Below are 26,762 nucleotides of genomic sequence, written 5' to 3' on the forward strand. Positions count from 1 at the left end.
CGAGCTTTTAACGAGTCGCGTAGAGCTCAATGAATGCTTGAATCATTTACGCCCCTAGTTGTATGCGTGACCATAGAAGTACTCACATATTGTGAAATATCTCGTTTGAACCAAAATTATTGTCAATAAGATAAGCGCATCATCACAGTCAGGATGAGCGGGGTGTGTGTATCCCGTTTGAGTCATAAACTACAACCAATAGACAAGCACATCACCATAGCTTGCCAAAACGCACGCTGGCTGCTGGCATTAGCTTACTCCCCAACAGTATCTAACTTACAAACTTCATTCACCATACTTTGATCTAAAAACTTTGAACTTGCAACAACTGAAAAGTAAAAAGGTAAACAACTCACGTACATAATACTCTTGACGTGCACAAGCATTGTCATCACTTGCATTGATTAATATTGTTAAGAGTTACATTACAGTGTTAAGTGTTATATATGTAGAGACTAGAGAGTGTACTTTGGTCTTTTCTATTGCATATATAGACTTGAGCACACATTGATATTCGTCAAGCTAAGCCAGTTTATACTTCATAGTTCTGTCAGTTTCCTATATGTATACAAAATAGTCTTCTAATATGCAGTCATTACTTGGATAATGATTAAACGAGCAAATTGATATATTAATGCGCAAAACACATTTGGGACGCACATCCAAGTCATCGTCTATGGCTTTTACAATATTTAGCATTCAAAATGTGGCACCATATTTACAGATTATGGGAGCACTACAATTTTTTTATCCTCTCCAGCAGTACTGCCTCGCTTCCCATTATGGTAAGACGAATCAACAAAACAACTAGTTTGCATCAAATAAGGTTTTGCATAAACTGCAGAAGAGCTCAATTGGAGCCAAATTCTTCATTCCAATGCTCAAGCTCTTTCCACTTGCTTTTATTTAAGCTGGGTCTAATAACCGTCATTGCCTTTCGAAAGTCTTCATACCTTAGTGGTCTCACCTGGTGTCAAAGCATGAACAGCAAATAAAGTCTGAAATCCTTGAAACTTGAATAGTCCTAGAAATTACTTGTCAAATATGAAGTCTAGCAAATATCACAAATCAATAAAAGAGGGAATAGGAAGTTTGCATGATATCCACAGAACCTAGCTCGAGGAAATTACTCACTAGAATCTTTAAGCTATATGATACTCTAAGGAAGTAGCAAAAAGCATTGGAGGTTTTCAATTGGTTTAGTAAGACGAACCATTTCAAGTTGATGACCATGGCATGACACATATATCACACACTGGAAGGTGACCACTCAATCTTTGAATATATAGAAAGATCTCTCACACCTCAGTTCCTGTTATTCAATGAAACGGCAGAAGGGACCTCCTAGTTACATTAGACAGTTTGCTTCACTAAGTATCAACGACACCACCATTGCTTAAAGACAGCAATTGATGGGAATTTATTAAATTCAAAAATTAATAATAATCCAAAATCAGCATTTATGTTCTACAAATGAAAACTTTCGAGGATATTTTGAAAGTTTGGTGAAAGGAGCTCCTGTTAGACTACTATCCATTGCAAATCCAGTTTTGTCCACAAAAGACACCAAATTTGGTTTTTATTTTCAGGGAGACCAAAAAAAAACTTGTTACTCATGACAGTAGCACAAAGAAAAAAGATTTTCGGGGTGACTACCTGATTTGCCTGAACGGTAAGAACATTTGCACCAAGCTCTCTAATTGGCATCATTGCAGCTTCTTCACATAAGGCTTTTAGATCACTTCCAGAATATCCTGTATATAAAGAAGGGCAACTTGAAGTGGATCTAGTTTGAGAGTTACATACATGATACATGCATATGAATCCTCCTAGTGGCATAAGTAAATTAGCTGGAATCAGCAGCCATGCACGGAGTTAGAACTTAGAACACCTATTGCGGTATTGCCTAGTCTTGGCTGATGGCCCTTGCCAAACTAGATGACTCAAATCACTCCATCACCCTAGTAAGCAACACTAAAGAAAAGATACAAGCCTAGAGCATTGAAAACCATCGTACCTTCTGTGTCCCTTGCAAGCCTTTCGAGGTCTCCATCTGTCACAATGAGAATAAATTGTCTAGTAAATTCCAATGCAATTTTACTTTTTGATGGCAAAAGAGAATTTACTAAGAGGGGCACCAAGAAGGAAACCCCAAGAAGAAAAGATAAAGTGAAACCAAAAGGAATAGTAAAATCAAGAGTGTTTTGATTGCACTCTACAGAACTGTGCTGCAAAATGTGCACGACATTAATATTACTGTCACACATCCCTCGGTCCCTTAAATCTAACCTCATCTGGCAGTCATCATAACCTATTTGACGAGAATGACGGCATCAACCAAGTAAGTTCTGGTAGGTCAAAGAGAATAAATATTTCCTTTTGCACCACTGATAGTTAATTAGTTACCAACATGGCACCACCAAAGGCCCTCAAACTCAAAACAACTCGACATTTACATGTGTAAGGATATACACACATGCTTATTCTTTCCCTTAGTATCTTCTTAAGATATGCGAACAATCTAAGAAAAAGTAGAAATAAGTTATAATAATTGTAAATCCGCTCTTCCCCGACCCAGCATCCATTGCGAGAGCCTTGTGCACAAGATTTGTTTACCTTTAAGAATGTTCCATCAGTGGAAGAAGGCTAATTTTTGTCAATCATCAGTATTGTATAGCATCGTGATATATGAAACATAGGGGCAGGATCACAGAACCCTACAGTTACGTCCTCATTCTTCTCCCATCTCCACTTCTAATAGTCTTCTACACTATTTTCCAGAACTTACAAGAAAATTGATACCTGATAATACTTTATTCAATTTCTTGTCACAGCCTTCTGATTTCATGTTTAGAAGTTAAACAGAACCAGAACATGACCATTGGATTGGAAATATGTTTAGTAGATTGACTTCTATGACAGCAAGACTTAAAATCCAACTTAATCTTATTATATTTCACTTATCACGTCCCTCAGAGTTGTGGTCAATTGAAGCAACCTGTGTTCAGAAGTTTTTCTTTAAGAATTAATAAACATGTTTTCCATAGACATAACGGAAATAAGATTTTTTTTAAACCTACATTCTTAAAAACTATGTACTTTGTAATATTTTCATTTCAGTGAATTTCTGTTTACTGATCTGAACTATTATTGAATCGATCCCCTTCTCAATGCACAGCAATATGTTGGAGTGCGTCAACTCGGCATGTATAAAGGCACAAGGAGAACGTTCTTTTGCTGATATTATTACAATGAGAAGGAAGAGTTTAGGGTTACATATAGAGAGGGAGAATAGGGAAAGACTAAACTACCCTTAAGACTATAACTATTATAACATTACATAATATCTCTAACATATTCGATATTGGGTCATTCATAGTTATCTGATTATATATCCATGCAAATGCAATTTCAGTCCTACATTTACTCGTTCCTAAGCCAAATCATGCACATAAAATATTGGGTGTAAAAGCAGATAAAATCTTTAACAATATATAACAAAAATAGAGAATATAGGCTATTGTGGTAAAGATTTAAATGACTCAAATCATGATTCATGACCATGAGCACGTTAAATAATCATTAGAAATCAAAATAAGCAATGATGCAGTGTTTTGGGGTTTCAATGTCAATGGACTCAAGAAGTGGTGAGATTAATGGATGGGTGAAAAGCTCAAGCAGATAAAATCTAACAATATATAACAATCTAAACAGAGAATATAGCCTATTGTGGTAAGGATTTAAATGACTCAAATCATGATTCTTGACCATGAGCATGTTAAATAATCATAAGAAATCAAAATACGCAATGATACAGTGTTTTGGGGTTTCAATGTCAATGGAACTCAAGAGTTGGTGAGATTAATTGCCGTAGAGGCTTTTATTGTGTAATCAATATGTTTAATCCTGTAAATATTTAATAATGACACATTAACATGTCGAGATTAGAAATTTTGTCTGACAATATTCATCAAAATTGAAATTTTGAGCCCATAAGGAAAACAAAGGAAAAAGAGGGGAAAAAAAACGAAAAAAAACCCTCAAACGCATTAAGAAGGAAGATCACCCTTACCAGATAAAGAAGATGACTGTCCCTTAAGTTTGTGCTTCAAAAGAAGTCTTCGAATGTTTTCATCTGGTAGAGGTACATATATCCTCTTGACCTACATTGGGGACAATCGAAAGAAAATCAAGACAATTGGCAACTTGCAACACACTTTATGTTCAGACCATCCAGCAGGGATCCATGTGCCTTGATAAAATGTTACAACTCATTCTCGCAGGAACCAAACAATAAATAAAAACCAGGTATTCAAGAGCGGATCTAGGTCCAATTGAAGACGGTAAAACAAAAGTAAAGCCTCACCAAGTTTACTTGATACTTGGTCATACAATCAGAAAGTTAATTCCGAAGCCCTAGCCAACATCAATCAAAGCAATGGTGGTGGTATCATTTGATCAGCATTAAAATCCGAACAAGTAAAAATAAGCTACAAGCTATGATGATCATATCACCCCTCCATGATCAACATCAAATCTTGTCTAAAATAGTAAAATGTTAGTCTAGGAGACACTATATATGCAACGTTTCATAGAAGCTACAAAATTAACATCCATTTCTGTGAATAGGATACAGTAAATTCTTAAAATAAAAAAAAAATACTAACCAATCGCCTTAAAACCGCATCATCCAATTCTTGTGGCTTATTAGTAGCACCTGCATTAATTAAAAGAAGTGTACAACATGAGAAAACTGAATGCTAGATACATGATTTAACCATATTTACCAACATGAACCCAAACAAGTAAGTATTCGGTTTCGATAACTGATTAGGTTCTACTTGTACGTTAATTATTGAAGCAAGATTCAAAAATAAAAACACGACTTTCAAAATGGAAAGAAGAATTTATGACTGGCTCTTTGTTTGGTACAAACTCTATATAATAACTTCAACCGGAAGTTGGCGACTTGGGGATGGTTTACTTCTGTCTCCATCAATATACTAAAAGAAGTATTCAACAAAATGTTTGCATGTCCAAAACAAAAAGAAACAAAATGATACATCACCGTGTTAAGGTCACCATTTAAGATAAAAAATCTACATTGATAAAAGGTGAAAGGCCTTGTGGACTTGAAGAAAAAGATACACTAGAATATGGTCATTCAATAGATGCAGCAGAATGATGGGGTACCAACAGGCTGTGTTATGAATGTGTAGGTTCTAGAGCAATATGCAGCACAATCTCCTCTTCTTTTTTACTTCTTTTTCTTTAACATGATTAGTTCAACGAACTTTGGCTATTTCAATATTCTTGCAGCTCTTTGTTTTATCTTATTAGTGTTGTCAGAGCAAATGCAGCATCAAAATAATAAAAGGAGTGATGAAATTCAACTAGAAGGAGCATGTTTAAGGATCAAAAAAGATAATTCATCATAGGACATGACAACTTACTGTTCCACGTCAACGAGCATCACAAGCCCCTTTTATAAATTCTTCATTTTCCGTGCAAAAAAAGAACGAGCATGGCAATAGAAAGAAATAATAAAGCTCATATAACTTACCAATAACAATCACCAAATCATCAGGATTAGAGGTCACCCCATCAAACTGTATCAAAAATTCTGACTTTAACCTTCTGCTTGCATCATTCTCATTTGCCACTCTTGTTGACATGATACTATCAATCTGTTAATAATCAAGCCAAAAGACAAAGAAATTGAAAAGGTTGCAAGAAATGCCATAGACATATACATTCACTACACAACAAAGCCTTCTATGATTAGATCCCATATACAAGGAGAGAAAAGTTTGAGTAGGAAATAGGTGCAAATATGCTGCAAGGTAACAGATGTTGGGATCAAAACATACAGATAGTCGCTCAATATTACATTGACAAAATAATACAAAATTACTTAACCATGAGGTCCATGACTGCACCTATGTTTAACTAAACAAGAACCAAAGTGGACAGGGAAAAATTGCAAATATGGTTCGTATGAATATGATTTTGAATATCTACCAAACATCGTACAGATTAAAAAGAAAGATAATTATGACCTAAATACTGCCTCTTCCCGGCAGGCAGGACTATGGATAAGTTGGCCACGGGTGAACGCTTGCAGCTGGGAGACGCTGGTTTGAGTCGCCATAGTAAGAAAAAATCAGCAACTTTACTGAGTCAAGGTGAGGGGCTGCTTCGAGTGACTAGGGTGTTCACCTATTATTTCGAACATGGTTTTCCTTGAACAAGTCATCCGGGGCTTTAAGCGATTGAAGAGAGAACATATCGAAAAAAATATAGGTAACAGAAATGTGAATGCTTCGTTGGATGAGTGGTCACACGAGAGAATATAGGATAAGAAATGAGAAAAAAAAAAAAAAACCCTTTAAGATGATATTGGCATGTACAAGTGTACAACGTCGAGATAACGGCGCGACGATGAGGAGAATCGATAGAGTTTATACAGAAGAGAGTAGGAGGCGAAGAGAAAGACCCAAAAAGACATTACTTGAAGTAGTAAGAAAGGATTTGGATTCAATAGGAGTTGATGGAAGTATGATCCTAAATAGAAAAAATGGCGGAAAGAATATATGTAGCGAATTCCGGATTTCCGATTGATTTTATCATAGACCCATGTAGTCGAACCCAAACTTTTGGCATAAAGGCTAAGATGATGATGATGACCAAGGTGGTGTCACCCTGTACATACCTTAATAGCTTTCAAATTTTTTTGGACAATTGTTACTATTTCAAGATGGGATGATAGGAGATACTTCAGAAGCAGCAACAGAAAATGCAACCTTAGAAAGTACTAGAATAATATAACTAAAAGGAGAATTTGAAAATCAACACATCAAATATGGGGTAATAGAGAGTGTGCAAGCTCTCCAAAGACAAGATTTCCATAGTTAATTCCTATTACATGAAACAGTTTTAGTTCAATCATCACCTAGGTAGTTCTTCATTTCCCTGGTAGTGCAGTTGGAACCGTAAAGCCCCTCCTAGACTTGCCTTCTTCTGCGAGGGCAGAGTCTTGACTTTGGATATTCACAGAAACAATGGTTTTCCTTAGCAAATAGACGCTGCCTCTGTAAAGACAATCAAGAGTCTCTAAACCATATCCTCCTCCATTTTCCCCACGAAAGGAAGGTCTGGAACATTGTTTTTAATCTGATGGGGGTTAAATGGGTGACTGGCTGCACTGTAGATCTCAGTTGTGTTATATTTTGGTGTTCCTCTCTTTCTAAACAGTTTTCTTGAGGCAATTAATGATAAGCCTATCATCCTTGTAGTTCCCTTAGTGAATTAATACAAAATTTTCCATTCAAAAAAAGTAGTGGGTGTAGAAGCACCGCCATATTAAAAATTATCAAAAATATATATCAATTTCAAGCACTATTCCATCATCACCAAAACAAAGAGCAAAGCAGAAGTATAAACAGAATTGTGGTGTCTTTTAAATTGACACTCACAATGGGCAGAAGCAGTAGCATACTTCATCCATGAAAATTACAGATGGTTGTCTGGATATAGCGACCATGAATAGAGTTCGAACCAGCTTCTCACCCTCCCCAACCTAAGGTATTACCAATTACACTTATCAGAAATCCAAAAATAATATAAAAAAACCATTAAAAAAAAAACTGTAGCCAGCTCAAGTAATTAGAAATATATAGGTGAAGGCATGGGAGGCATACCCATTTCGATGTTAAGGAAGATGCAGAAACGTTGAAAAACGTTGCCTCGGATTCTGATGCAACTGCTTTAGCAAGCATGGTCTTCCCATTGCCAGGAGGACCAAAAAGAAGCAAACCTAACAAAAAAGTTCAACTCTTAATTCTTGAAACAAGTTCCCTGGCCATAGTGCCATCATTTTTTTTTTTTTTTCTTTTTTTGCTTAAATTTTTTTTCAGAAATTACCTTTGGCTGGCCTCCGAAGGCCAGTAAACAAGTCTCTCCTTCTAGTTGGAAAAATTACCATTTCCATCAAAGCTTGCTTTGCCTTCTCAAGCCCAGCTGCAAAAAACTTAGATGAGGTGAGTTGACAAATTTACAGCTTTATCTTTCTCACAAGGATAGAAAAAGCTTAACGTTTCTCACCAACATCATCCCATTTAACAGAAGGACTTCTATCAACAATAGATGTGTTTATCATTTCAACCAACTTCGCATCATAATTGGAACCAGATTCTTGAGCAGGTTTCGAGCTTCCAACTTTATCTGTCTGATTTCTTAACACAGGCATGCTTCCAGTAGGACGAAGACGTCTTTGTGACACGCCATTTCTAGAACTTGATGTAGCTGATGAAACAGCACCAGTTTGTGCATGAGTTAAAGTGTTCTGCAAATTTTTCTTCAAAACATAAAACATATACGACAGTCATCAACATCAATCAACAATCCACAGTAGAAAATCTTGCAGAAAAGGTACACATTAGGAAAGTACAAATCGCCTCTTCTAAAAATCGTACGCAAAAATAGAAAAATTAGTGATTTCTTCTCAGAAACAGATGACAAACACCAGTGCCATATGCAAAACTTACTATTTCATGTCCCAATGAAACTCAGGTAACTTTGGATGACAACATAATTTTAATGGGTTCCACCAGTTTTCTTTAACTTCCAAAATTATTTTAAACTCTCAGTTTTATGCTTCAATGTACATGAAAATACATGGCTTCATCAATTCTAGCTGTCTATGACTGGAGTTTTGCTAAGAAATATGATCAAGCAATTCACCGTGACATGAAGTATATACTGACGAGTCATAACTCACAAGTTTACAGGTTTGCGCCAATTCTAAGTTCTACCCTTTCCTGCCATTTCTAGCATAATTAAATCTCATAATACGTATCATCAGATTTATAATCAAGTGCTGAAAATAATTTTCTTTAATTCTTTTGTTAACGTGCTGAACATCACCAAGGCAGGGCTACATTGGACCCACCCCTGAAGTGTAAACCCTGGATATTGGCAACTACCTGTAAACCACTAGTATCAACTGAACCTTAAGTTACTAGGCAGGATTTATTCATTACTTCTCTCATTAGGTTTAACCTGGATATTGGTAAACGTTAATCACCCAAAAACTACCAATATCGCTTATTAAACCTTAGGAGCACCAGGCGGGCTTAAATTATTACCTATGATGTTGCTCTTAAATCAATTAATCAAACAGAAGTGTTATGTTTAATATAAACAAATAAAATTAAACCTATATAGGTTCAACTTAGCAACTGAAAATGAAGGCAATAATGAGAGAAGCCAACCCTATGTATCACTGTAAAAATTAAAGAGGCTTTCTTGCAGTAAAATGTAGGCCATTTGAGATCAAATAAACTACGGCTGCTACGTTCTGAAAGGGGTTGAAAATGAGAGAACTCTTAATATTAGTATTCCAAATAAGAATAATTGCAACAACTAAAAACTCAGCATGTCTAATGCTGTTAGTGTCTAAGAAAAGAAGCCGGAGTCTAGGACCCAGGACCCTTAATTTCATACAAAATACTAAGTTTCTCTCTTTCCTTAAGTGATTGCAAGATCCTATTTCGTGGATAACCATAACCTCTATTCTCCATGGATACCGCACAAATAATTGGAATACATGAAACGATAACCCCTTGTATATCTTGCAAATCAAATCATACACTCAAATAGAGGAGGAAAAAGGGGCAAAAAAACACAACGGCGACAGTTAATCCAAATCACGCATACCTTTGATGCTCCACCTGAAATGGAAAGAGAGAGAGAAAAATATTAAGAGGAAGAATAGAAAACTTGGGATGACAGAGCACAAGACAAGACTACCCCAGTTTTTCTAAGAAGTTTCAAGAAATTTACAATAAATTTTATCAGCATGGTTACAAACCTGTTCGCTGATTCAATGTTTGTAATCTCTCAGATACTTGGCTTTGCCATTTTGATATTTTCTGACGATAAGATTTCACCTTCTGCTGTTCACTGTTACAAAAATGATAGATTTACAATAGAAAGCATGAGTACATTCCAGAATGTCCAAAATAAGAAATCATAACCAAAGGAAACAGAAAACTGGGAGACTACCATTCAACTCAATTAACAATTAGGCTTTGTTCTTTGAAACCAAATAGGATACCAAGTGAAACCTCCATTCAACTTCCAATAACTAAAAAATCCAAAAGAATGTTTAAATAATAAATAATTGACTACTTTGCGATCCCGTATCGCACCATTTGAAATCACTCATCGAGATTTCATTTCAAAATGCTGCTATGATATACCCAAGTCAACCATGACTTCCCAGCATTCCCTCTGACTCATTTTTGTAGCCATTTTAGATTAAACAAATCATCTAGGGAACTGCTATATTCATAAACACCACAAAATTCTAATTTCAGAAAGTAAGAGCTATAGTCCCACAAGCCTACCCTCCTGCTCGGGAAGAAGATGCACCTATTATTTTTCAGAATATTTTAGGCATACCATGGAAAATTCTAAGACCAGATAAAAATTATAGACTTTTAGTTGCTTCAGTTTCATGATGAGAAAAAGAGAAAAGATATTGCAGCATAAATAAGACTACCCCTAGGCGGCTAGGCCGATATGAAAGGATCCTATTTACCAAGACTTCAATTTGGGCCCTTTTATAGAAGGATCACTTGTGCCACAATCCAGCTGTAAATGCAGTAATTAACTACTTATGCACACCATTCCAATCAAATTGAGGAGCCAACTAACAGATCATAGAATTTCACTGCAAAAATCCTGGTACAATCAAACTTGTTTATCATGTGATATTTACAATGCCAATATAAACAAACAGAGAACTCACAAGTCTCTTGAAAACTTCCCTACAAATCGACCCATGAAATGTGCAGTCCTAAAACCAATCACATTGATGTTGTTGATAAAGCCAGGCTCATTTAAATCATCCAGCAAAAATAATTCGTGACTCCCATGTAATATTTTTTCTACTGATGAGTTTCGATCATTCTAGCTCCTTAGACTTCATTTTTCTCAAAACCCACAAATTAAAGAGCACACGCACAAACTGATGTTACAAAAAAGAGGCGCAAATAATTGGTAGAATTTTCACACTGCAAACTGAAATAGTCAAATAGAAATATTTCTCACAACTCTTAAGCACCACCAAACCACCAAATGAAAATTGTACAATAAAGCAAATCAAATTATCAGTTAAGCCTAACGATTTCTCAATACCTAAAACTGATCAAAGAAGGCACGGTGGTGGAGCTGGCTTCAATGAGAATTCGCTGAGCGTTCCTGTAATGAATAATAGCATCGTCAACGAGACCCCACTCTTCGGCCCTGACAGCCTTGTCGATCTCTTCCGTAGCCAAATCGTAATAACCTTTAAGCTTATAGGCGACGCGTTCGTTTGAGGAGGAAGTCGCAGCTACGCCTTCCATGGTTGAAGGATTGGGATGGCTAGGGTTTGATTGGGACACGTACGAAGAAGTACTGTCGGAGAGAACTGAGCTCAGAGAATCGATTATACCTTTCAAGAAACTCATGCGTTTGATAGTGTGAGCAGCGATGCATTGAAAGTTCTGGACATAACCAAAATCAATTTAGGAATTGCGATAACCGGGAAGAAGATGAATAGGTGATTCTGTCGGAGTTAAAAAAGGGAGAGAAAAAGAAATATGCACATTAACCCCCAAAATTTGGGAAATATGCACATTAACCCCTGAACTTTGTGAAAAATCCCTCAACTTTCAATTATTGCAGCTCCTTTGAAAGAAAACATATTTTTCGTGAATTAAAAAAAAGAAATATGCTGAGTCCCTGAACTTTGAGAACTTTAATTAGTTTTTAAGTAAAAGTATTAGTTGGTCTTTCCAAAATAAAAAAGAAAATAGTTTCATTACAACTATTTTTACTGTTGTTAAAAGAGTTGTAATATATTGGTGACTTGGTAATGGGTTGTCTTGATCTAGAATTTCATGTTGTGGGATTTGAATCTACAATATCGGGTTTTAAGACTCACCACTAAGAGCAACCAAAATAGTGATTCTTTGCTAGGGACAAGAAAATATATTGGGAAAAAAAATTTGCTAATGTGGTTGGGCCACAAAATATATTAGTACAATAGTGTAAATTTATTGGTTTTACTTTTTATGTAATAAAAGTGGATACGATATTAATTTCTGTGTAAAAATATAAGTGTATTAGTGGCAGTACCCACATGAAGAGCAAACATGTGGGCAAATCAATGTCCCCTCCTCTCTCCATGCCACAACAAAAATAAATCAACAAAATCTCATTGTTGTATCCACCAATTCATCCATGTCCCATCAAATGTTACTTTAGAGCATCCATGCCCCGATATATTGTCATTGTTGTGGTTGCTCTAAGAGCAATAAAAATGAACTAAGCAATTGAAATGGTGTCATTGCCATTGGGGACATTAGAATTATTAGGAAGTGTGCTTTGGTGATATGGCATAAGAAACGATATGAAGATCACACAATAGTGTATTTTTACTTGTTTACGTTATTATTTGCATATGACTCCAAAAAGTTGCACTATATGACATAAACCAAGTAAGCATCGGGTCAACCAAAGTCCGTGCCCTCATAATTGACCCAACAAAATAAAGCCAATAAAGCCACCGAAGTAGCATTGTTGTGCTATCATTTTGATCCGTGCCCAACAAAATTTGCAAAAAACCATACCCATGCTCCAACATAATCCCATTAGTGCAATTGCTAATAGCGCTTTAATTTCATACAAGGATTCGATATGAATATCAATCTAGTCTATATTCATTAATTTATAACACAAATTTATTAATGGATTTTATATGCATGTAAGAATTATTAGTGTAATTGGTGGATATACTCTCATTGATATGCTTCAATTTTAAATAAAGATCGTCAAAAACCTGATATTTGCTTAATTTAATGAGAAAATATATAACACCAGAGTAAAAGATAAACAATTCCCGTACACAAGAGTTTTATAGAACCAGAGTCTACATAGAAAAATGATCCAACACATTAAGCCTCCAACACCTTAACCCACTTTAATGTGAGGAAAACATAAATTATCAGAGTTATTTAATAAAGCAAATGCTCTAAGCAATGAATACACCAAGCTTTAGCAGTTGTGTGCAGCTGCTAGCTCTTAAGACAATTTAATGATTTATCCATATTCATTCATCCTTCTGTCTGAACTCTGAAAAAGTTCCACACTAGCAATGAACTGCCAACGCCAAATTTGAAGAAAAACAAGTGCTAAAACTTGCTGAATTTGGGTAAATCTGACGCATTTGGTACCTTAAACCTGGACAGAGTCGACAGACTCAGTTTCATGCGGGGAAATTTGTGATGCCGAACAAAATATTGAGCTTTTGCTGAAACATTTGCATTCATCTCTTGACTGTTGTATTGAGTTCCCATCTCTTCCTGTTCATACAAGAGTTGGATGCCGATCTTTTCCACTTGAAAGCCTGATGCTAGATCCACAGAAACATTTCCTCCATTGCCAGCCTTCAATTGTTTCATCGATTCCCAATGGCTTAACCATATCATACGTTGACTGAGTTCAGGGATTCCATAAAAAGTTGGGGAATAGACTCGTATACAACCTTTGCTTTTAGCACTGATTCTAGCTGTGTGTTCGTCAGTGTCCTCTTGATTCCTTCTTTTGCCTTTTGCATACACAACGCATAGATTCAATGCCTGGATCTTGTGACCAAGAGGTGGGGAAACTTCAAAAGATATTGAGGAGCCCTCACTTTGATAGTTGAACCAGCTTGGAACCTCGTTACCGGGAAAGAAAATGCTCGATATGCCAAATTCATACAATACCTGCACCATTGGGAATGTTAGTTCTATAAAAGTATCAAATGACATGTTAAAGTAACAAGAATTTATGCTAGTAGGTAACAAGATAACCTGGAGTGGAATCTTCCTTTTTCTTTGTGCCATGACATTGTAAATTTTCACCTCAGTACTGCATAAATCTTCCAAATTGGACAAGCCCATACTGTTGATCACTTTTGAGTTGTTATTTGTCACTGGTTCTAGTTTGAAAAAGTTATGAACCTCAACTACTTGGAGACAACCGACTAAATCCAAGGACAATGGTAACATATGTGGCAGATACGCAATTCTTTCCAACGATGTACAATCTCTAGCACGGAAAGCTTTCAAACTTGTTGGAAGCACTGGAAGTGATCTGAGCATGTTGCATTGATTTAACTGAAGAGATTTAAGCATAGTGAGGCTTTTTATGCTTTCCGGTAGGCTAAGAAGGGGGTTTCCACTAAGATTTAAATTTTGCAAGAAGGGTAGGCCAGTGTTAAGGTCATTAGGAATATGATTATCTGATATGTTGCAGTCTGCAAGACTTAAGCTTACCAAACAGGGTGGTAACAGAGCCAGTGAAAAACTTGGGAGCTGTGATCCTTGTCTTGGTGATACCCATGACCAAAAGATTGAATGCCATGAACTTGTGGACAACAGATTGAGCCTCTTCCCATCTCTAAGGGTGGAACGCAATCCATTCATACAAGTTCCATTGGCAAGAAATACCCTCAGAGATTTCATTTTCTGCAGATCCTCAGGTAGCTGTTCAAGACTAGAACAACCCGATAAAACAAGTTCTTCCAAAGACTTCAGCATGGTTATATTTCTTGGAAGCCTCTTCATATTTCTGCATCCTTTTAAGTTTAATAAAAAAAGTCTCGTCAAGTCTCTGATACTTTCGTCAACCTTGATCAAATTTACGCAGAATTTAAGTAGCAACCTCTCGAGACTCGGGAGTCCGGTGAAGTTAGGTGTTCTAATGAGACCATGTGAATGACTGAGATTAAGGATTTTCAAACCTACAAGAGGCTATTGTTAAAAGAAAAAAAGAAAATTGATTATTTCCAAAGAAAATAAAATCAGAATAAAATGGTTGTTTGGGTGTTGCTAAGGAGAAGGGTGAGAAACAATGAGTATATGTACCTTAATTCCCTTCCAAACTTGTTTGAGACAACTATTGCGCATGTCAAGAACGACGAGCCTCTCCAGATTGAAGTTTTTTGGCATAGATTCAAAGGGGAAACCACGCCAGCACAACCATACTAGACTTTTAGGAAAATCTTCATACCCACCATCAAGTTTAACATGATTGAGCTGCAACAATTTTAGTCTCTGCATCCTTGCAATTGCCACCGTTTTCAAGTTTACCTCATCTGAACAGGGAAATGAGTATGCTCGAGAAGTACTTCCGAGTGTGAAGGTGAGAAATCCAAGACGACGTCTTTTTGAACAGTTTTCTTGGTGAGATAGGTTGCACTTATCAACATAGTCATCGTCCCGATTTCTTTTGAAACCACTGAAAGGGGGGATTTTCTTTCCATGCTCATTTTCCATTACTGAAGGCAGGCTTAAGGCAAATCCCCTTACAGTTTCTGTTCCCTGATTAAGGACAAAATTTTAAAAGAAAATGATCAGAAATATTGAACAAGTGAAATGGTTGACATTTAAAAATGCACACCAACACAACATAAAAATTGTAGATCTTACAGTATTTTCTCTCAAAATGTTTAATGCATCCTTATAATGCCACACTCTACTACGCTTCCCGGGGTCCATAGGTGATTCTTCGCGAGTGATACCTCTTCCCATATCTTGGATCAATTGGTGCATCATTAGCTTGTTCCTTTTATCGACTGTCAAGAGACATCTATCAATGAGGCTCTGGATGCCCCAGGCTGAGTAGAAATCACAGCCATCTAGAATTTTAACTACATAATCTTTGTCCTTCCCTACAAAGAAACAAGCTATGTCAAGGAATAAATTTCTGTCATGGTCATCTTCTAGAGACTCATAGCTTACTCTAAGAATTGGCTGGATCTTGCCATCTGGAAGAGCTTTCAGCTTCTGCAATTTACTTTCCCACACTTCGATACTCTTTCCCGACAGAGAAGAACCCAGAACTTGAAGAGCTAATGGAAGGCCACCACATTGGTCTACCACGCTTTTAGAGTTCGTCAGGTAGCCTTCGATTGGATGGTCTTTTCCAAAGGCATGCCAACTGAAAAGCTGAAGGGATTCACTGTAGTTCATTTTATGAACTTCAAACTTCCGAAAAACTTTATGGGGAGGAATTAGACTCTCAAATCTAGTTGTTAGAATGATTTTGCTTCCTGGAGATAGCTCCTCCCACTCCCCAATCAAAGCATGCACTTCATCGAGATCGTCCACATCATCAAGAACAATTAGGACTTTCTTATAAGAAATAACTTTCTTGATCTCGTAGATCCCTTCATCACCACTATGTATCCGCTTTTCTTTCCCCTTTATCATATCTTTAAGAAGCTGCCTTTGCAAGCGAACTAATCCCTTGGACTCTTTTAAAGTACCTTTGACGTCTGAAAGGAAACTCCCACCATTGAATCTCTCCAAGTTTTGGTTAAACACAGTCTTGGCAATAGTTGTTTTACCTATTCCACCAATTCCAAAAATGGTTGCTACGCCAACTTCATCAGAACCATCTTGTAACCACGAATTAATGTATTTGACACGAGCATCCATTCCAACTAGGTGGGAACGGACATTTAGTACTGTCCGATTTACCTTCCTTTCAACCTCTTTAACAATTTGTTCAATGAACTGTGACTCATGCCTAGGAATTGAAATACAGAAAATACAGATCACAGTCCATAATCAACATGTTACAGTAGTTGCAGAGTTGATTAAGCTTCTATGCACAGAAAAAAAAAAGTTTCTACTGCTAATGGAATTGAAGAATGAACATCCCATCAAATTGTAACTGAGAATATCATTCCCACTGCCATGTCAAATTGGTATTGAAATGTTACTGGAAATGAAATTCACAATCACATTGCAACAATTGCGAACCAAACATAAGCTACATCAAATACATCTATGGAATCCATTGGGTTCATAAAGATAGTAATGCTTACTGATTTTCCAAGACCATTCCTCCTAAATCAGCAGCCTCTCGAAGCGCAGCTCTCCAATGCTCCACCCTCTCCCTTTGATCCTTGAATCGCTTCTCATGTCCAACAAATGCTTTACGAAAACTTCCCGTCTGCTTCCTTACATGAGATGGATTGACATGGTAGAAAACTGGCAGTACAATGAGCCCAACGGTTCTCCTACGCTCCATGATCATCACAAGTTCATCGAGGCACCATCGAGAAGAAGCATAGTCCTTGGAGAACACAATGATCGCCGCTTTAGACCCTTGAATGGCTTCATAGAGTGCCGATTGGATGTTCTCTCCTCTGTCGATCTCATCGTCGTCTCTGAACACGTGAATTCCTCTCTGCACCAAGGCTGTGTACAGATGGTCGGTGAAGTTCTTACGGGTTTCTTCGCCTCTGAAGCTCAGAAAAACATGATAAGAAAATCGGGTTGTCGAAGAGGATTCATCCAGCTTGGATCTTGTGGTAGCCATTGAAGAATACACTCACGAGACCGGCTAACGAGGAGGCCGAAAATCGATACATAACCAAAAATGTCGAACTGCCATAGAAAGGAAGAATCGGAGACGAAGCCAGTAATGGAGAGATGTTCTAGAAGCTGTGTAGTCAACGTCGATGAAAGGGGGAAAAAATCAAAAAGAAAAGTACGCCTTTGTTTCACACGACGTATTTGGCATTTCTGGCCTTTTTTTTTCTACAAAAGAAAAGTTACACGAAGGAGACTGGAAATGGCTAAAATATTATATATATCCTTGGACTCTCATATTTTTATTGATTGTGTCCTTAAACTATTTTTTTTCCTCATTCTATCCTTAAACTATTGTTTTTCACATCGTTTATATCCTGAGTCAGCTTTCCGGGGTTGACTCCGGTAAAAACGCTAACGTGGCATCCAGTATTTAAAAAAAAAATCAATTAACACGTGTATATGCAATTGCCTGCGAAAGTCTATTGCTTTTCCGCCCAATTTTTAGGGTTTTCTTTATATGACATCGTTTGCTCTTTGTAAGCAGGAAAGAGAAACGTTGCAGACGTCGGCAATATTGAACGAAGAGTTGCTGGCACAGAGGTAGATCCATCCACATATGGGAGGATCCATCCACATATGGTTAACTACTTTAACGAGTGTAACTTCAACAGAACTGACATGAGAAGAGACTCAGCAATGGGACATCAAACTTATGTTGGTTATCATGGGGAGAGCTCTTCAAGTGCGCAAACGAGGCTGGATGAAAATACCTATCCAAGTCAACAATCCACTATTGATATGTAATGTAAACAGTCATTGGTTGTGGATCATTTTTTGTTAAACTTTTGGTATCATTTAGGATGACTATTGTAATGGCTTATGTCCAACTTTTGGATTTCTTGAAACTTCTTTGATCGATTTCGTCGAACTGATGATATCAGTCTTGCAATCAACCATTTTGGAATAGAAATCTTAGTAAATTTGGGTTTTATAAGATGTGTGCTTTACGATTTGAAGAGGCGAATTGGAGATTGAATTTTTTATAATTTTTTAGAGAATTTCCACCTCAATTATACACGTGTTAATTGAATTTTTTTTAAAAAAAAAAACACGTGGATGCCACATCAGAGTTTTCGTCGGAGTCAACCCCGGAAAGCTGAATCAGGATATAAACGATGTGAAAAACAATAGTTTGAGGATAGAATGAGGAAAAAAAAATAATTTAAGGACATAATCGAGAAAAATGTGAAAATCCAAAGTTATATATAATATTTTAACCCACGGGAAAGTTCAAAGAAAGAGACTCAGCTCCCTCGCTAGACAAAATTGGTTCTATGATCTACTTAGGCTTCGATGATATGCGAACATGCAATCATGTGTTAGGAATGGCTGGCTAAACAAGATATAATTTGGGTTTTCTGTCAGGTGAAGAAAATTTTCTATGCACGGAAGGTGTTCGACTAAATGTTTGACTATCCATATTAGGCTAAAACATGTATAATTTTCTCCAGGAGGTTAGTCCACTTTTTCTTTCTTTTGTTTCTGGCATAAGTAATAGGGGATCTTACTCATATCTTACATTCATCAAAACAGTCCGACACATTAAGCTTGTAAATAGCATTTAACTTCAAGATGCTGAAAAATGTAAGATTTATATGAAATTAAGTTACACTTAATTATCCTGGTTGGCCTTCCTTCTCATGCAGGTACCCTCCCAAGAGCTTGCTTTTATCTTCTCCTTGCTGTATCACACGTGGTTGACTCGCAATAAGCAAGTCTATGAAGCTGAAAATGGTGAGGAGTTGACATCCAATGTTACAATACTTGCAACATCCCAGAAACTAGTTCGGGACTATAGGGAAGCTCAATCTCATGTACAACCGACCCCAACCATGCGACCTACGGTCAATCATTGGGAAGGACCTCCCCCAGGGAGTCACAAAGTTAATGTTGATGGTAGTTGGGTGGACAATGACCCATTTGGAGGAGTGGGTGTTATTATCGGAGATCACAGTGGGATTGCTGTGGCTTCGGGATACAAGAGACTTTATTCTGCTGGTGGAGCTAGTACAATTGAAGCTGCTGCCTTCCTATATGGCATCCAGATGGCGATATAGGAAGCTCGACTGGACCGTTTATCTGAGGTCTCAGGATTTATTTTAGGTGATGTCCCTGCCGCTGTTAAGCAGGTTTATCTTAGTGATGTACCTTCCTTTGGCTAATATATTCCGTTTTTTCCCTCAAAAAAAAAAGTTATACTTGATTATCACTTTGAAGACTGGAAAAAGCAATCTATTCGAGCTTAACAGCCTCTGGGTCTGGGGAGAACCTCGAGAAACTTAGGCCATATTTGGAGACTGGAAAAATCAAGCCTGTGATTTATCCTACAGACCCATATCATTTTACGGATGTAGTTGAAGCTTTTCAGTATTTAGGAACCGGAAGAGCCAGGGCTAAGGTAGTTATCTCTCTCTTCCATCCATGTCATGTCCCTTCTCTTGCTTCTTGGGAGAGCAAAAAACAATCCCATGGCTGAAGTGATTTCGCAGAAGACGTCTGTCGACGTTGTTTACTGATGTATGGCCCAGGTACTTATAGAATGGAAGCCTTGAATTGTCAGTGCTGCAGTAGAATTTAAAGTTTTTGTGATACTTTTTAGTTTTTTTTTTTTTTTTCCCTTAATGAGCCACATGCAGTTTCATAAATCATAAGTATGTGTTGATAATCTGAGGGCTTTGCTTGTTTCAGGATCCACACCATTTTCAAACAGGTAAGGGAAGCATAAAAAATTCAAGGGTTTCTACACCGGATATAGGATGTGCCAAAAGTGTTATGATGTTACATTACTAATGGATTATTAGGCTGATACTATCAATAATATTACAGGGATACTATTTCATTTGGTTACTGCTATCCTATGTGAACCAGAAGTGATAGCGACTTCGCAACAAGGTGATGATGCACAAATTGCTGCAGAAAATGCATACTTATTGTCATTTTTTGTCAACTGCATCCAAGGAACTGTTTTATTCTCTACCTAAATAATGTTTACTCAATTCTTATTTCTTTATTTGTTTATATTTTCTTCATATCAATTCATACTTATCATCTTGAGGTGTCAGCAAGAACTATTATGTGGTGGCCAAGGATGATGCATCAATAGTTGACATAACATAGCCTCCATCTTATCCAAAATTAATTTATTCGAGCTTAACAGCCTCTGGGGAAAACCTTGAGAAACTTAGGCCATATTTTGGAGACTGGAAAAATCAAGTCTCTGATTGATCCTACAGGCCCATATCATTTTACAGATGTAGTTGAAGCATTTCTGCCTTTCTGGTATTTAGAAACCGGAAGATCCAGAGGTAAGCTTGTTATATTCTTTTCTCTCTTCCATCCACACACGTTCCTTCTCTTGCTTCTTGGAAGATCAAGAAAAATCCCATGTGATTTCGCAGAAGATGTCTGTCGAGGTTGTTTACTGATGCATGGCCCAGGTACTTAAAGAATGGAAGCCTTGAATTTTCAGTGCAGAAGTGGAATGAAAAACATGATTTATCAAAAAAAATGTTTCTTGTTATGGATTTCCTCTGCTATAACTGAGGATGCTGTTAAGATTTGTTTATGCCATCTTCTTAATAAGACAAAAGTTTAAAGTTTTTTTGTGATAATTGCTAATTAATTTTTTTTGTTCTTGATGAGTTATGTAGGACAAATTGCTAAACATTTTATGGAGCAATTGGATCACCGAAAAAAAGGATGAGAAGGCCCATATAGTTTTCAAAAGTTTACTAAAACGGTGACTAATTTTACTTAGTTGTTAATTTTTCGTAGCTGTTAAGTTATTCACTTGGTGGTTAAGTTCATGGTTCTATATTAATACCATAATGTAACCTTTTGAGAGTTAACTTTGATTTTGAAAAAATATATTGAAAACCTCGGAAGTTACTCTCAAATCTGTTAGATTCCAGTGCCATGCCCTTTTTTTTTATAAGTATGTGTTGATAATCTGTCGGTTTTGCTTGTTTCAGGATCCACACCATTCACAAATAGGTCAGGCAAGCATACAAATTTTATTGGTTTTTATACAGGATATAGGATGTGCCAAATGGGTTATGATGTTACATCACTAATGGATTATTAGTAGGCTGATACTATCAATAATATTACAGGGATGCTATTTCGTTTGGTTACTGCTATGTAAACCAGAGTTGATAGCGAGTTTGCAACAAGGTGATGAGATTGCTGCAGAAAATGCCAAGGGAGGTCACTATGATGTTAAACGTAGCGAATAAGGTAAATATTACATAGCGATTGGTTTGGATATATCTGTTAAATATATATCTGGTAGCATTACTGATTGGAAAGTAACTTGAAAGCTCCATAAACCCATGGCCAAGACACTTGAGGACATTCATTTGTTTTCTCTGTTTGTCTGAATTATATTCTCTTATTATGTTTGTAGAATCCAAGAAGATGATATGACCATTGATCACTCTGGCTTCTCAAGTGAAGGAGATTTCTATCACAAGAAATGGAAGTTCTCTTAATCATCTTCACCTCGATCGCTGCAAGTCCACTAGTTCTCTTCATAAGCTTCTTTTTATATGTCGTACTCCAGATCTTCGTTAACAAAGCCATCAATGATCCTCAATACCCACCTGTAAAAGGCACAGTTTTTCACCAGCTTATCCACTTCAAGAAACTCTATGACGACCAAACTGAAGTTGCCAGAAGACACCCTACTTTCCGGCTTCTCGCTCCAGGGCAGAGCGAAATATACACAACTGATCAAAGGAACATAGAGCATATACTGAAGACTAATTTTGACAAGTATTCCAAAGGAAAGTATAATCAAGATATTGTGACAGATCTATTTGGTGATGGGATTTTCGCGGTTGATGGGGACAAGTGGAGGCAGCAGAGGAAGCTTGCTAGCTTTGAGTTCTCAACTAGAGTTCTTAGAGATTTTAGCTGTTGTGTGTTCAGAACAAATGCTGTCAAACTGGTTAGGGTCGTTTCTAAGTTTTCTGCTGCAGGCCAGAGTTTTGACATTCAAGTGAGTTCCACATAAATTCGACTGATTAGTCTGGCTCATCAAATTTTGCTCTTATATTTTATTTTGAGAGCTATAGATTCTTTTTTTTCTTCTATTCACTGGTAAACAAATCATGGCCATACTAGATTTGTCAATTCTGCAATATTTGTTCATGAATTCAGCACTATTTTGTAGGATATCTTTATGCGATGTGCTTTGGATTCCATATTCAAAGTTGGGTTCGGAATGGAATTGAATTGCTTGGAGGGTTCAACTGAAGAGGCAACTGCGTTTATGAAAGCATTTGATGATTCAAATGCTCTAGTCTATTGGCGTTATGTTGATCCATTCTGGAGACTGAAAAGGTTACTTAACATCGGTTCTGAAGCTTCGCTTAAGAAAAATGTCAGACTCATTGATAATTTTGTATATAAGCTCATTAGCACGAGAAGGAACCTGCTTGTGAAGCAACTAGATAATGTGAGTTCATCTTATATTTTCGTAAGTATGCAAATTTCGTTGTTACTGAAGACTGATTTTTTTGATAATTCAAGAATGCTAAGGAGGACATACTGTCAAGGTTTTTGGTGGACAGTGAAAAGAATCCAGACAAAATGAATGATCGATATCTGAGGGATATAATTCTGAATTTTATGATCGCTGGCAAAGATACTAGCGCAAATACTCTGTCGTGGTTCATCTACGCACTCTGCAAGAACCCTCTAATCCAAGAGAAACTGGCACAAGAAGTGAGAGATGTCACTGGTAGTCAAGAGGAAGCAATAAGGATTGACGATTTCATAACCAAGACAACTGACTCAACACTTGAGCAAATGCATTATCTGCACTCAGCATTGACAGAGACTTTACGACTCTACCCTGCAGTTCCTATGGTAAATTTTTCTTCCAAATTGTTGTACGGCATGATATATCAGTAATATGTTTATACTATGATGTTCTTGATGCACTCTTCAAGGATGGAAGGTGCGCGGAGACCGATGATGTACTTCCCGATGGCTTTAGGCTCCGAAAAGGAGATGGAGTGTATTACATGGCCTATGCAATGGGGAGGATGCCACATATATGGGGAGAAGATGCAGAGGATTTTCGTCCGGAGAGGTGGCTTGACAGTAACGGAGTTTTCCAGCCCGAATCGCCTTTCAAATTTATATCATTTCATGTCTGTATCTTTATCTCAGCAATCTCTTTTGAACTCTTCATCAATAGATTCTCATGCTTTTTTAATTGTGTTTTTTTTCTTCCTCTTGAAGGCTGGTCCTAGAATCTGTCTAGGCAAGGACTTTGCTTATCGGCAGATGAAGATATTATCCATGGCGCTGCTACGCTTCTTCCGCTTCAAATTGGCTGATGATACAAGAACAGTAACTTACAGAACAATGCTCACTCTCCACATTGATGGAGGCCTCCATGTATGTGCGGTTCCAAGGACGAATTCAGGAATTTGAAGTATCTGTACACCCTTAGCATATGAATGTCATTTCTAATTCAAATAAAAAGGAATCTCTAGCTTGTTGGTTGTTGAGTCATTTGCTGCAAATTATTGAAAATGGAAGGCCAAGAGAAGAGGCAGTCTATAATCACTTGACGATAGGCATGATTGAATCAAAACCCATGCAGGAATAGACCTGGAAGTGAGACAAGCCCACAAAACCAAAATTCTATAAGAAAATATCTCAATTGGTTGATTCGAAACTCTCGACCTCGAGTACCGTACATTTCAAATCTATAAAGATAACCAACTAGGCTATCGTCAAGTGGTTACGAGGCAGGCAGTCTACAAGGTAAAACAATAGTACTTTTCTTGCCAAGATCAATGTCTTCACCTTACCGTAAGTTTCAGAAAGCTAGATTCAACCCAAAAAAACAACACTTCAACACAAACCCACAATTTCAGACAGCTGAACACAAGGAAGGCTATGATGCCGTAATGTCATCATCATGCCACCCTTAATACATAAGTTGGAATCCATTATTCATATTAGAGTACACTACTGATGAGATACACAAATTATGTTGTCCAAGCAAACACTCCCTTTACAACTTTGAAGTATGATTAAGAAAACATATGATCTACCGAACAGATGCCTATACAATAACTACCACTGAGAGACTAAATAATCGCAATAACCAAACACTTAAACAAAACAGGAGGAGGAAGGAAGGTGAAGCCCAGATTTTATAAAGTTTGACTATGTTGATTGTGTCATTGTCACAGAATTTTCGCATTTGTCATTAAGATTAAAAAAAAATTGACAAAAAGCATAGGAGTGTAAACTATTAAACGAAAACACACCCTATGCTGTCATGTGTGCACAAATTAATTACAGTTATGGTGAAGTAGTCACAGGAGGAGGAAGGTGAAGCCCTGGTCTTGATGACCATCCTTTACGATTCCTGTACGCCTCAATAGCCTTTAAACGAAGCCTCTCTTGTGAAGCATTTTGGGCGCTCTTAAATGCCTGCAGAAAAAAAGGGGATAAAATTTCCAGTTTACACCAAAAGGTATATTTTAATTTGTGCAGAATAAAGATTGAAATGCTACCTTAAGTATCACGGCCAACTTTGGAGGAGCTTCAACCACTTCTCCAAATTTTATACTCTCACGTCCAGGAAAATCAAGAACATCTTTCGTTTCAGCTTTCTTCTTCTTTTTCTTTTCTTCGAAATACCTATAGAAATTTAAAACTGACAGTCATCGTTTAAACAAATGCAGGAGACAACAAGAATGGAGCCAAGCTTGTGAAGATAAAAACAATAGCTAGTTACTAACATCCTGCTTTTCCACTGAAAAAAAGTGAAGTGTATATTTACACAAGGCTAATGAGATGATCCATATCAAGTGTTTCCAAAATACTCTTCAAAACTTGAGAGGAAAGTCACAAAATTCATGCATGTGTAAATCTTGGTATGTTATTAGAAGTTCATATGTATTCTTTCCCCATATATAGATGGAATAATTTCACCCAACAACTAAATTTTAAAGCAATATCATATAAATATCAATGAAACGACACATAGTAGATAGCTCATGATCAGCATATTTTCACATATCATGATTTCAGACAAATAGCTAGTCTATTAAACGACAGACTAAGGAATTTCAAGATGCAACTTCATGGAAAACATCACAAATGGGTCACACAAGGTAGTTGGCAGAAGAAGCCCAGCTTATCAGGACTGGGTACAGGCCATTTAGATCCATCAACAACAGGACAACATTTCAATGCTAGAAAGGGGCACATTCTTGTTTTTCACAAGGATTTATTTAGCCCTTTAAAATTGTTAATCTTCTACTCATTTCCATACACGAACTAACGAGCAACAAAGTTTTAAAAGTTGCAGGAAGAAAATGGAGAAGTTGACAGCTTTATTTCAGTATAATAATCAAAAACAGAATGCCTACTTTTTCTTACGCTCCTTTCTCTTAGAGATGGAGCCAAGCTCTTGCGTTGTTTCAAATCTCAAGTCGCTCACTTGTTTCCTCTTCCTCTTCTTCTTTCTCTTCTCGTTCGTGTTATTACTATGAGCAACCTCATTATCACTATCATCCCGCCTAGCTAGCTTCCTCACTAACCACATTCTTCACACCGCCTTTCTGTACAGACAATTATTTAGCACAACCGCTCCGAAAATATACACGAGAGAGAGAGACATAGAATTATTGAAGAACTTACTTTGTGACCATCACCATCTCCATCTCCTCTTTTCCTCTTCTCTTGAGCAACCATGGCAGAACCTGGAAAGATACACAAGGTTTTGGGATGCTAACCGGAACAAGAACTGACAAAGCAACTACTATTTTTTAGTTTTCCACAACGTAGTAAAGTTGATTCCTCACCTTTTTTTTTGTTCGTTTTCCATTTGTCCTTCCAACTACCAACCAGTGCATTAACTATGCTTGAATTCTACTAGTGAAATCCTTTATGATAAGGAACTCTGGTCTCTCTTTGCCTCTGCGTGCGGTTTCTTAGGAAGTCCTAGACCTTGGGTTCTATCAGTTGAGAACTATAACACTCTAGTTGAGCACGAATTCCTCTGTTTTTCGACTCTGTTTTGGGTATGGGGTGTATTTCTAAAATATAGGATATTTTATGTATTTTGATGTCATTAATAAAATTTACAAAAAAAATTGGGTTGTTATTAACATGGGATGCGTTTAGTAAAAAATAGGGTATGACTAAAGCTCCTCAAAACTTAGCCCATAACCTCTAACCGAATGATAAATATACGGCCTCTAAATCTTGGACGAAAAAAACAAAATGGCCAAGATTTTAGGGGACAAA

General features: G+C 37.0%; 4 protein-coding genes across 9 annotated transcripts; 1 reads left to right on the plus strand and 3 right to left on the minus strand.

Moving 5' to 3' along the window:
• Positions 1–599: 599 nt before the first annotated feature.
• On the minus strand, positions 600–11,658 carry LOC120004383 (spastin). 3 transcript variants are annotated; one of them, XR_005469519.1, is made up of 14 exons: positions 11,203–11,658; positions 9,872–9,963; positions 9,718–9,731; positions 8,104–8,356; positions 7,924–8,019; positions 7,701–7,816; positions 7,499–7,579; positions 5,564–5,687; positions 4,668–4,717; positions 4,073–4,163; positions 2,018–2,053; positions 1,657–1,754; positions 1,214–1,312; positions 600–967 (listed from the first exon to the last, which is right to left on the minus strand). XR_005469519.1 is itself a non-coding variant. In XM_038853726.1 (13 exons), the coding sequence occupies exons 1-13, from the start codon at positions 11,514–11,516 to the stop codon at positions 851–853; spliced, it is 1,470 nt and encodes a 489-aa protein (XP_038709654.1). In that variant the 5' UTR covers positions 11,517–11,657; the 3' UTR covers positions 600–850. The 3 variants fall into 3 exon arrangements, 2 of the variants coding, with proteins under 2 accessions (XP_038709654.1, XP_038709653.1); XM_038853726.1 differs by lacking the exon at positions 1,214–1,312 and having other exon boundaries at positions 8,104–8,344; positions 11,203–11,657; XM_038853725.1 differs by lacking the exon at positions 1,214–1,312 and having other exon boundaries at positions 11,203–11,656.
• A 1,223-nt stretch (positions 11,659–12,881) lies between these two features.
• Positions 12,882–17,618, minus strand: LOC120004560 (disease resistance protein RPV1-like). Its single transcript, XM_038853926.1, has 5 exons — positions 16,928–17,618; positions 15,525–16,626; positions 14,961–15,416; positions 13,905–14,846; positions 12,882–13,817 (listed from the first exon to the last, which is right to left on the minus strand). Exons 1-5 carry the CDS (start codon positions 17,422–17,424, stop codon positions 13,242–13,244), a joined length of 3,573 nt encoding a protein of 1,190 aa, XP_038709854.1. The 5' UTR covers positions 17,425–17,618; the 3' UTR covers positions 12,882–13,241.
• A 2,705-nt stretch (positions 17,619–20,323) lies between these two features.
• On the plus strand, positions 20,324–24,005 carry LOC120004289 (cytochrome P450 704C1). Of its 4 annotated transcripts, XM_038853591.1 has the most exons (10): positions 20,324–20,785; positions 20,879–20,917; positions 21,131–21,219; positions 21,452–21,473; positions 21,593–21,716; positions 21,886–22,479; positions 22,654–22,938; positions 23,013–23,351; positions 23,435–23,638; positions 23,730–24,005. In XM_038853591.1, the coding sequence occupies exons 6-10, from the start codon at positions 21,955–21,957 to the stop codon at positions 23,922–23,924; spliced, it is 1,548 nt and encodes a 515-aa protein (XP_038709519.1). In that variant the 5' UTR covers positions 20,324–20,785; positions 20,879–20,917; positions 21,131–21,219; positions 21,452–21,473; positions 21,593–21,716; positions 21,886–21,954; the 3' UTR covers positions 23,925–24,005. The 4 variants fall into 4 exon arrangements, with proteins under 4 accessions (XP_038709519.1, XP_038709518.1, XP_038709520.1 ...); XM_038853590.1 differs by having other exon boundaries at positions 20,324–20,917; XM_038853592.1 differs by lacking the exon at positions 20,879–20,917.
• Positions 24,006–24,637: 632 nt separating this feature from the next.
• Positions 24,638–26,058, minus strand: LOC120003659. Its single transcript, XM_038852674.1, has 3 exons — positions 25,883–26,058; positions 25,022–25,148; positions 24,638–24,938 (listed from the first exon to the last, which is right to left on the minus strand). Exons 1-3 carry the CDS (start codon positions 26,056–26,058, stop codon positions 24,807–24,809), a joined length of 435 nt encoding a protein of 144 aa, XP_038708602.1. The 3' UTR covers positions 24,638–24,806.
• Between the last annotated feature and the right edge of the window lie 704 nt (positions 26,059–26,762).

Source organism: Tripterygium wilfordii, chromosome 8, assembly GCF_013401445.1.
Source record: "Tripterygium wilfordii isolate XIE 37 chromosome 8, ASM1340144v1, whole genome shotgun sequence".
In the NCBI taxonomy this organism is placed as follows: Eukaryota; Viridiplantae; Streptophyta; class Magnoliopsida; order Celastrales; family Celastraceae; genus Tripterygium; species Tripterygium wilfordii.

Excerpts from the sequence above, each read along its gene's own strand:
- LOC120004289 (XM_038853590.1), top strand. The coding sequence starts at position 21,955 with ATGGAAGTTCTCTTAATCATCTTCACCTCGATCGCTGCAAGTCCACTA. Across the intron at positions 22,939-23,012 it reads TTGTGAAGCAACTAGATAAT|AATGCTAAGGAGGACATACT; the intron begins GTGAGTTCATCT and ends TGATAATTCAAG. Across the intron at positions 23,639-23,729 it reads TCAAATTTATATCATTTCAT|GCTGGTCCTAGAATCTGTCT; the intron begins GTCTGTATCTTT and ends TTCCTCTTGAAG.
- LOC120004383 (XM_038853725.1), bottom strand. The coding sequence starts at position 11,516 with ATGAGTTTCTTGAAAGGTATAATCGATTCTCTGAGCTCAGTTCTCTCC. Across the intron at positions 5,688-7,498 it reads CTGTAATTTTCATGGATGAA|ATTGATAGTATCATGTCAAC; the intron begins GTATGCTACTGC and ends GATTATTAACAG. Across the intron at positions 4,164-4,667 it reads ATGCGGTTTTAAGGCGATTG|GTCAAGAGGATATATGTACC; the intron begins GTTAGTATTTTT and ends TCCCCAATGTAG.
- LOC120003659 (XM_038852674.1), bottom strand. The coding sequence starts at position 26,058 with ATGTGGTTAGTGAGGAAGCTAGCTAGGCGGGATGATAGTGATAATGAG. Across the intron at positions 25,149-25,882 it reads AGAAAGGAGCGTAAGAAAAA|GTATTTCGAAGAAAAGAAAA; the intron begins GTAGGCATTCTG and ends AAATTTCTATAG. Across the intron at positions 24,939-25,021 it reads AGTTGGCCGTGATACTTAAG|GCATTTAAGAGCGCCCAAAA; the intron begins GTAGCATTTCAA and ends TTTTTTCTGCAG.
- LOC120004560 (XM_038853926.1), bottom strand. The coding sequence starts at position 17,424 with ATGGCTACCACAAGATCCAAGCTGGATGAATCCTCTTCGACAACCCGA. Across the intron at positions 14,847-14,960 it reads AAGTTTGGAAGGGAATTAAG|CCTCTTGTAGGTTTGAAAAT; the intron begins GTACATATACTC and ends TTTTAACAATAG. Across the intron at positions 13,818-13,904 it reads AAAGGAAGATTCCACTCCAG|GTATTGTATGAATTTGGCAT; the intron begins GTTATCTTGTTA and ends CCAATGGTGCAG.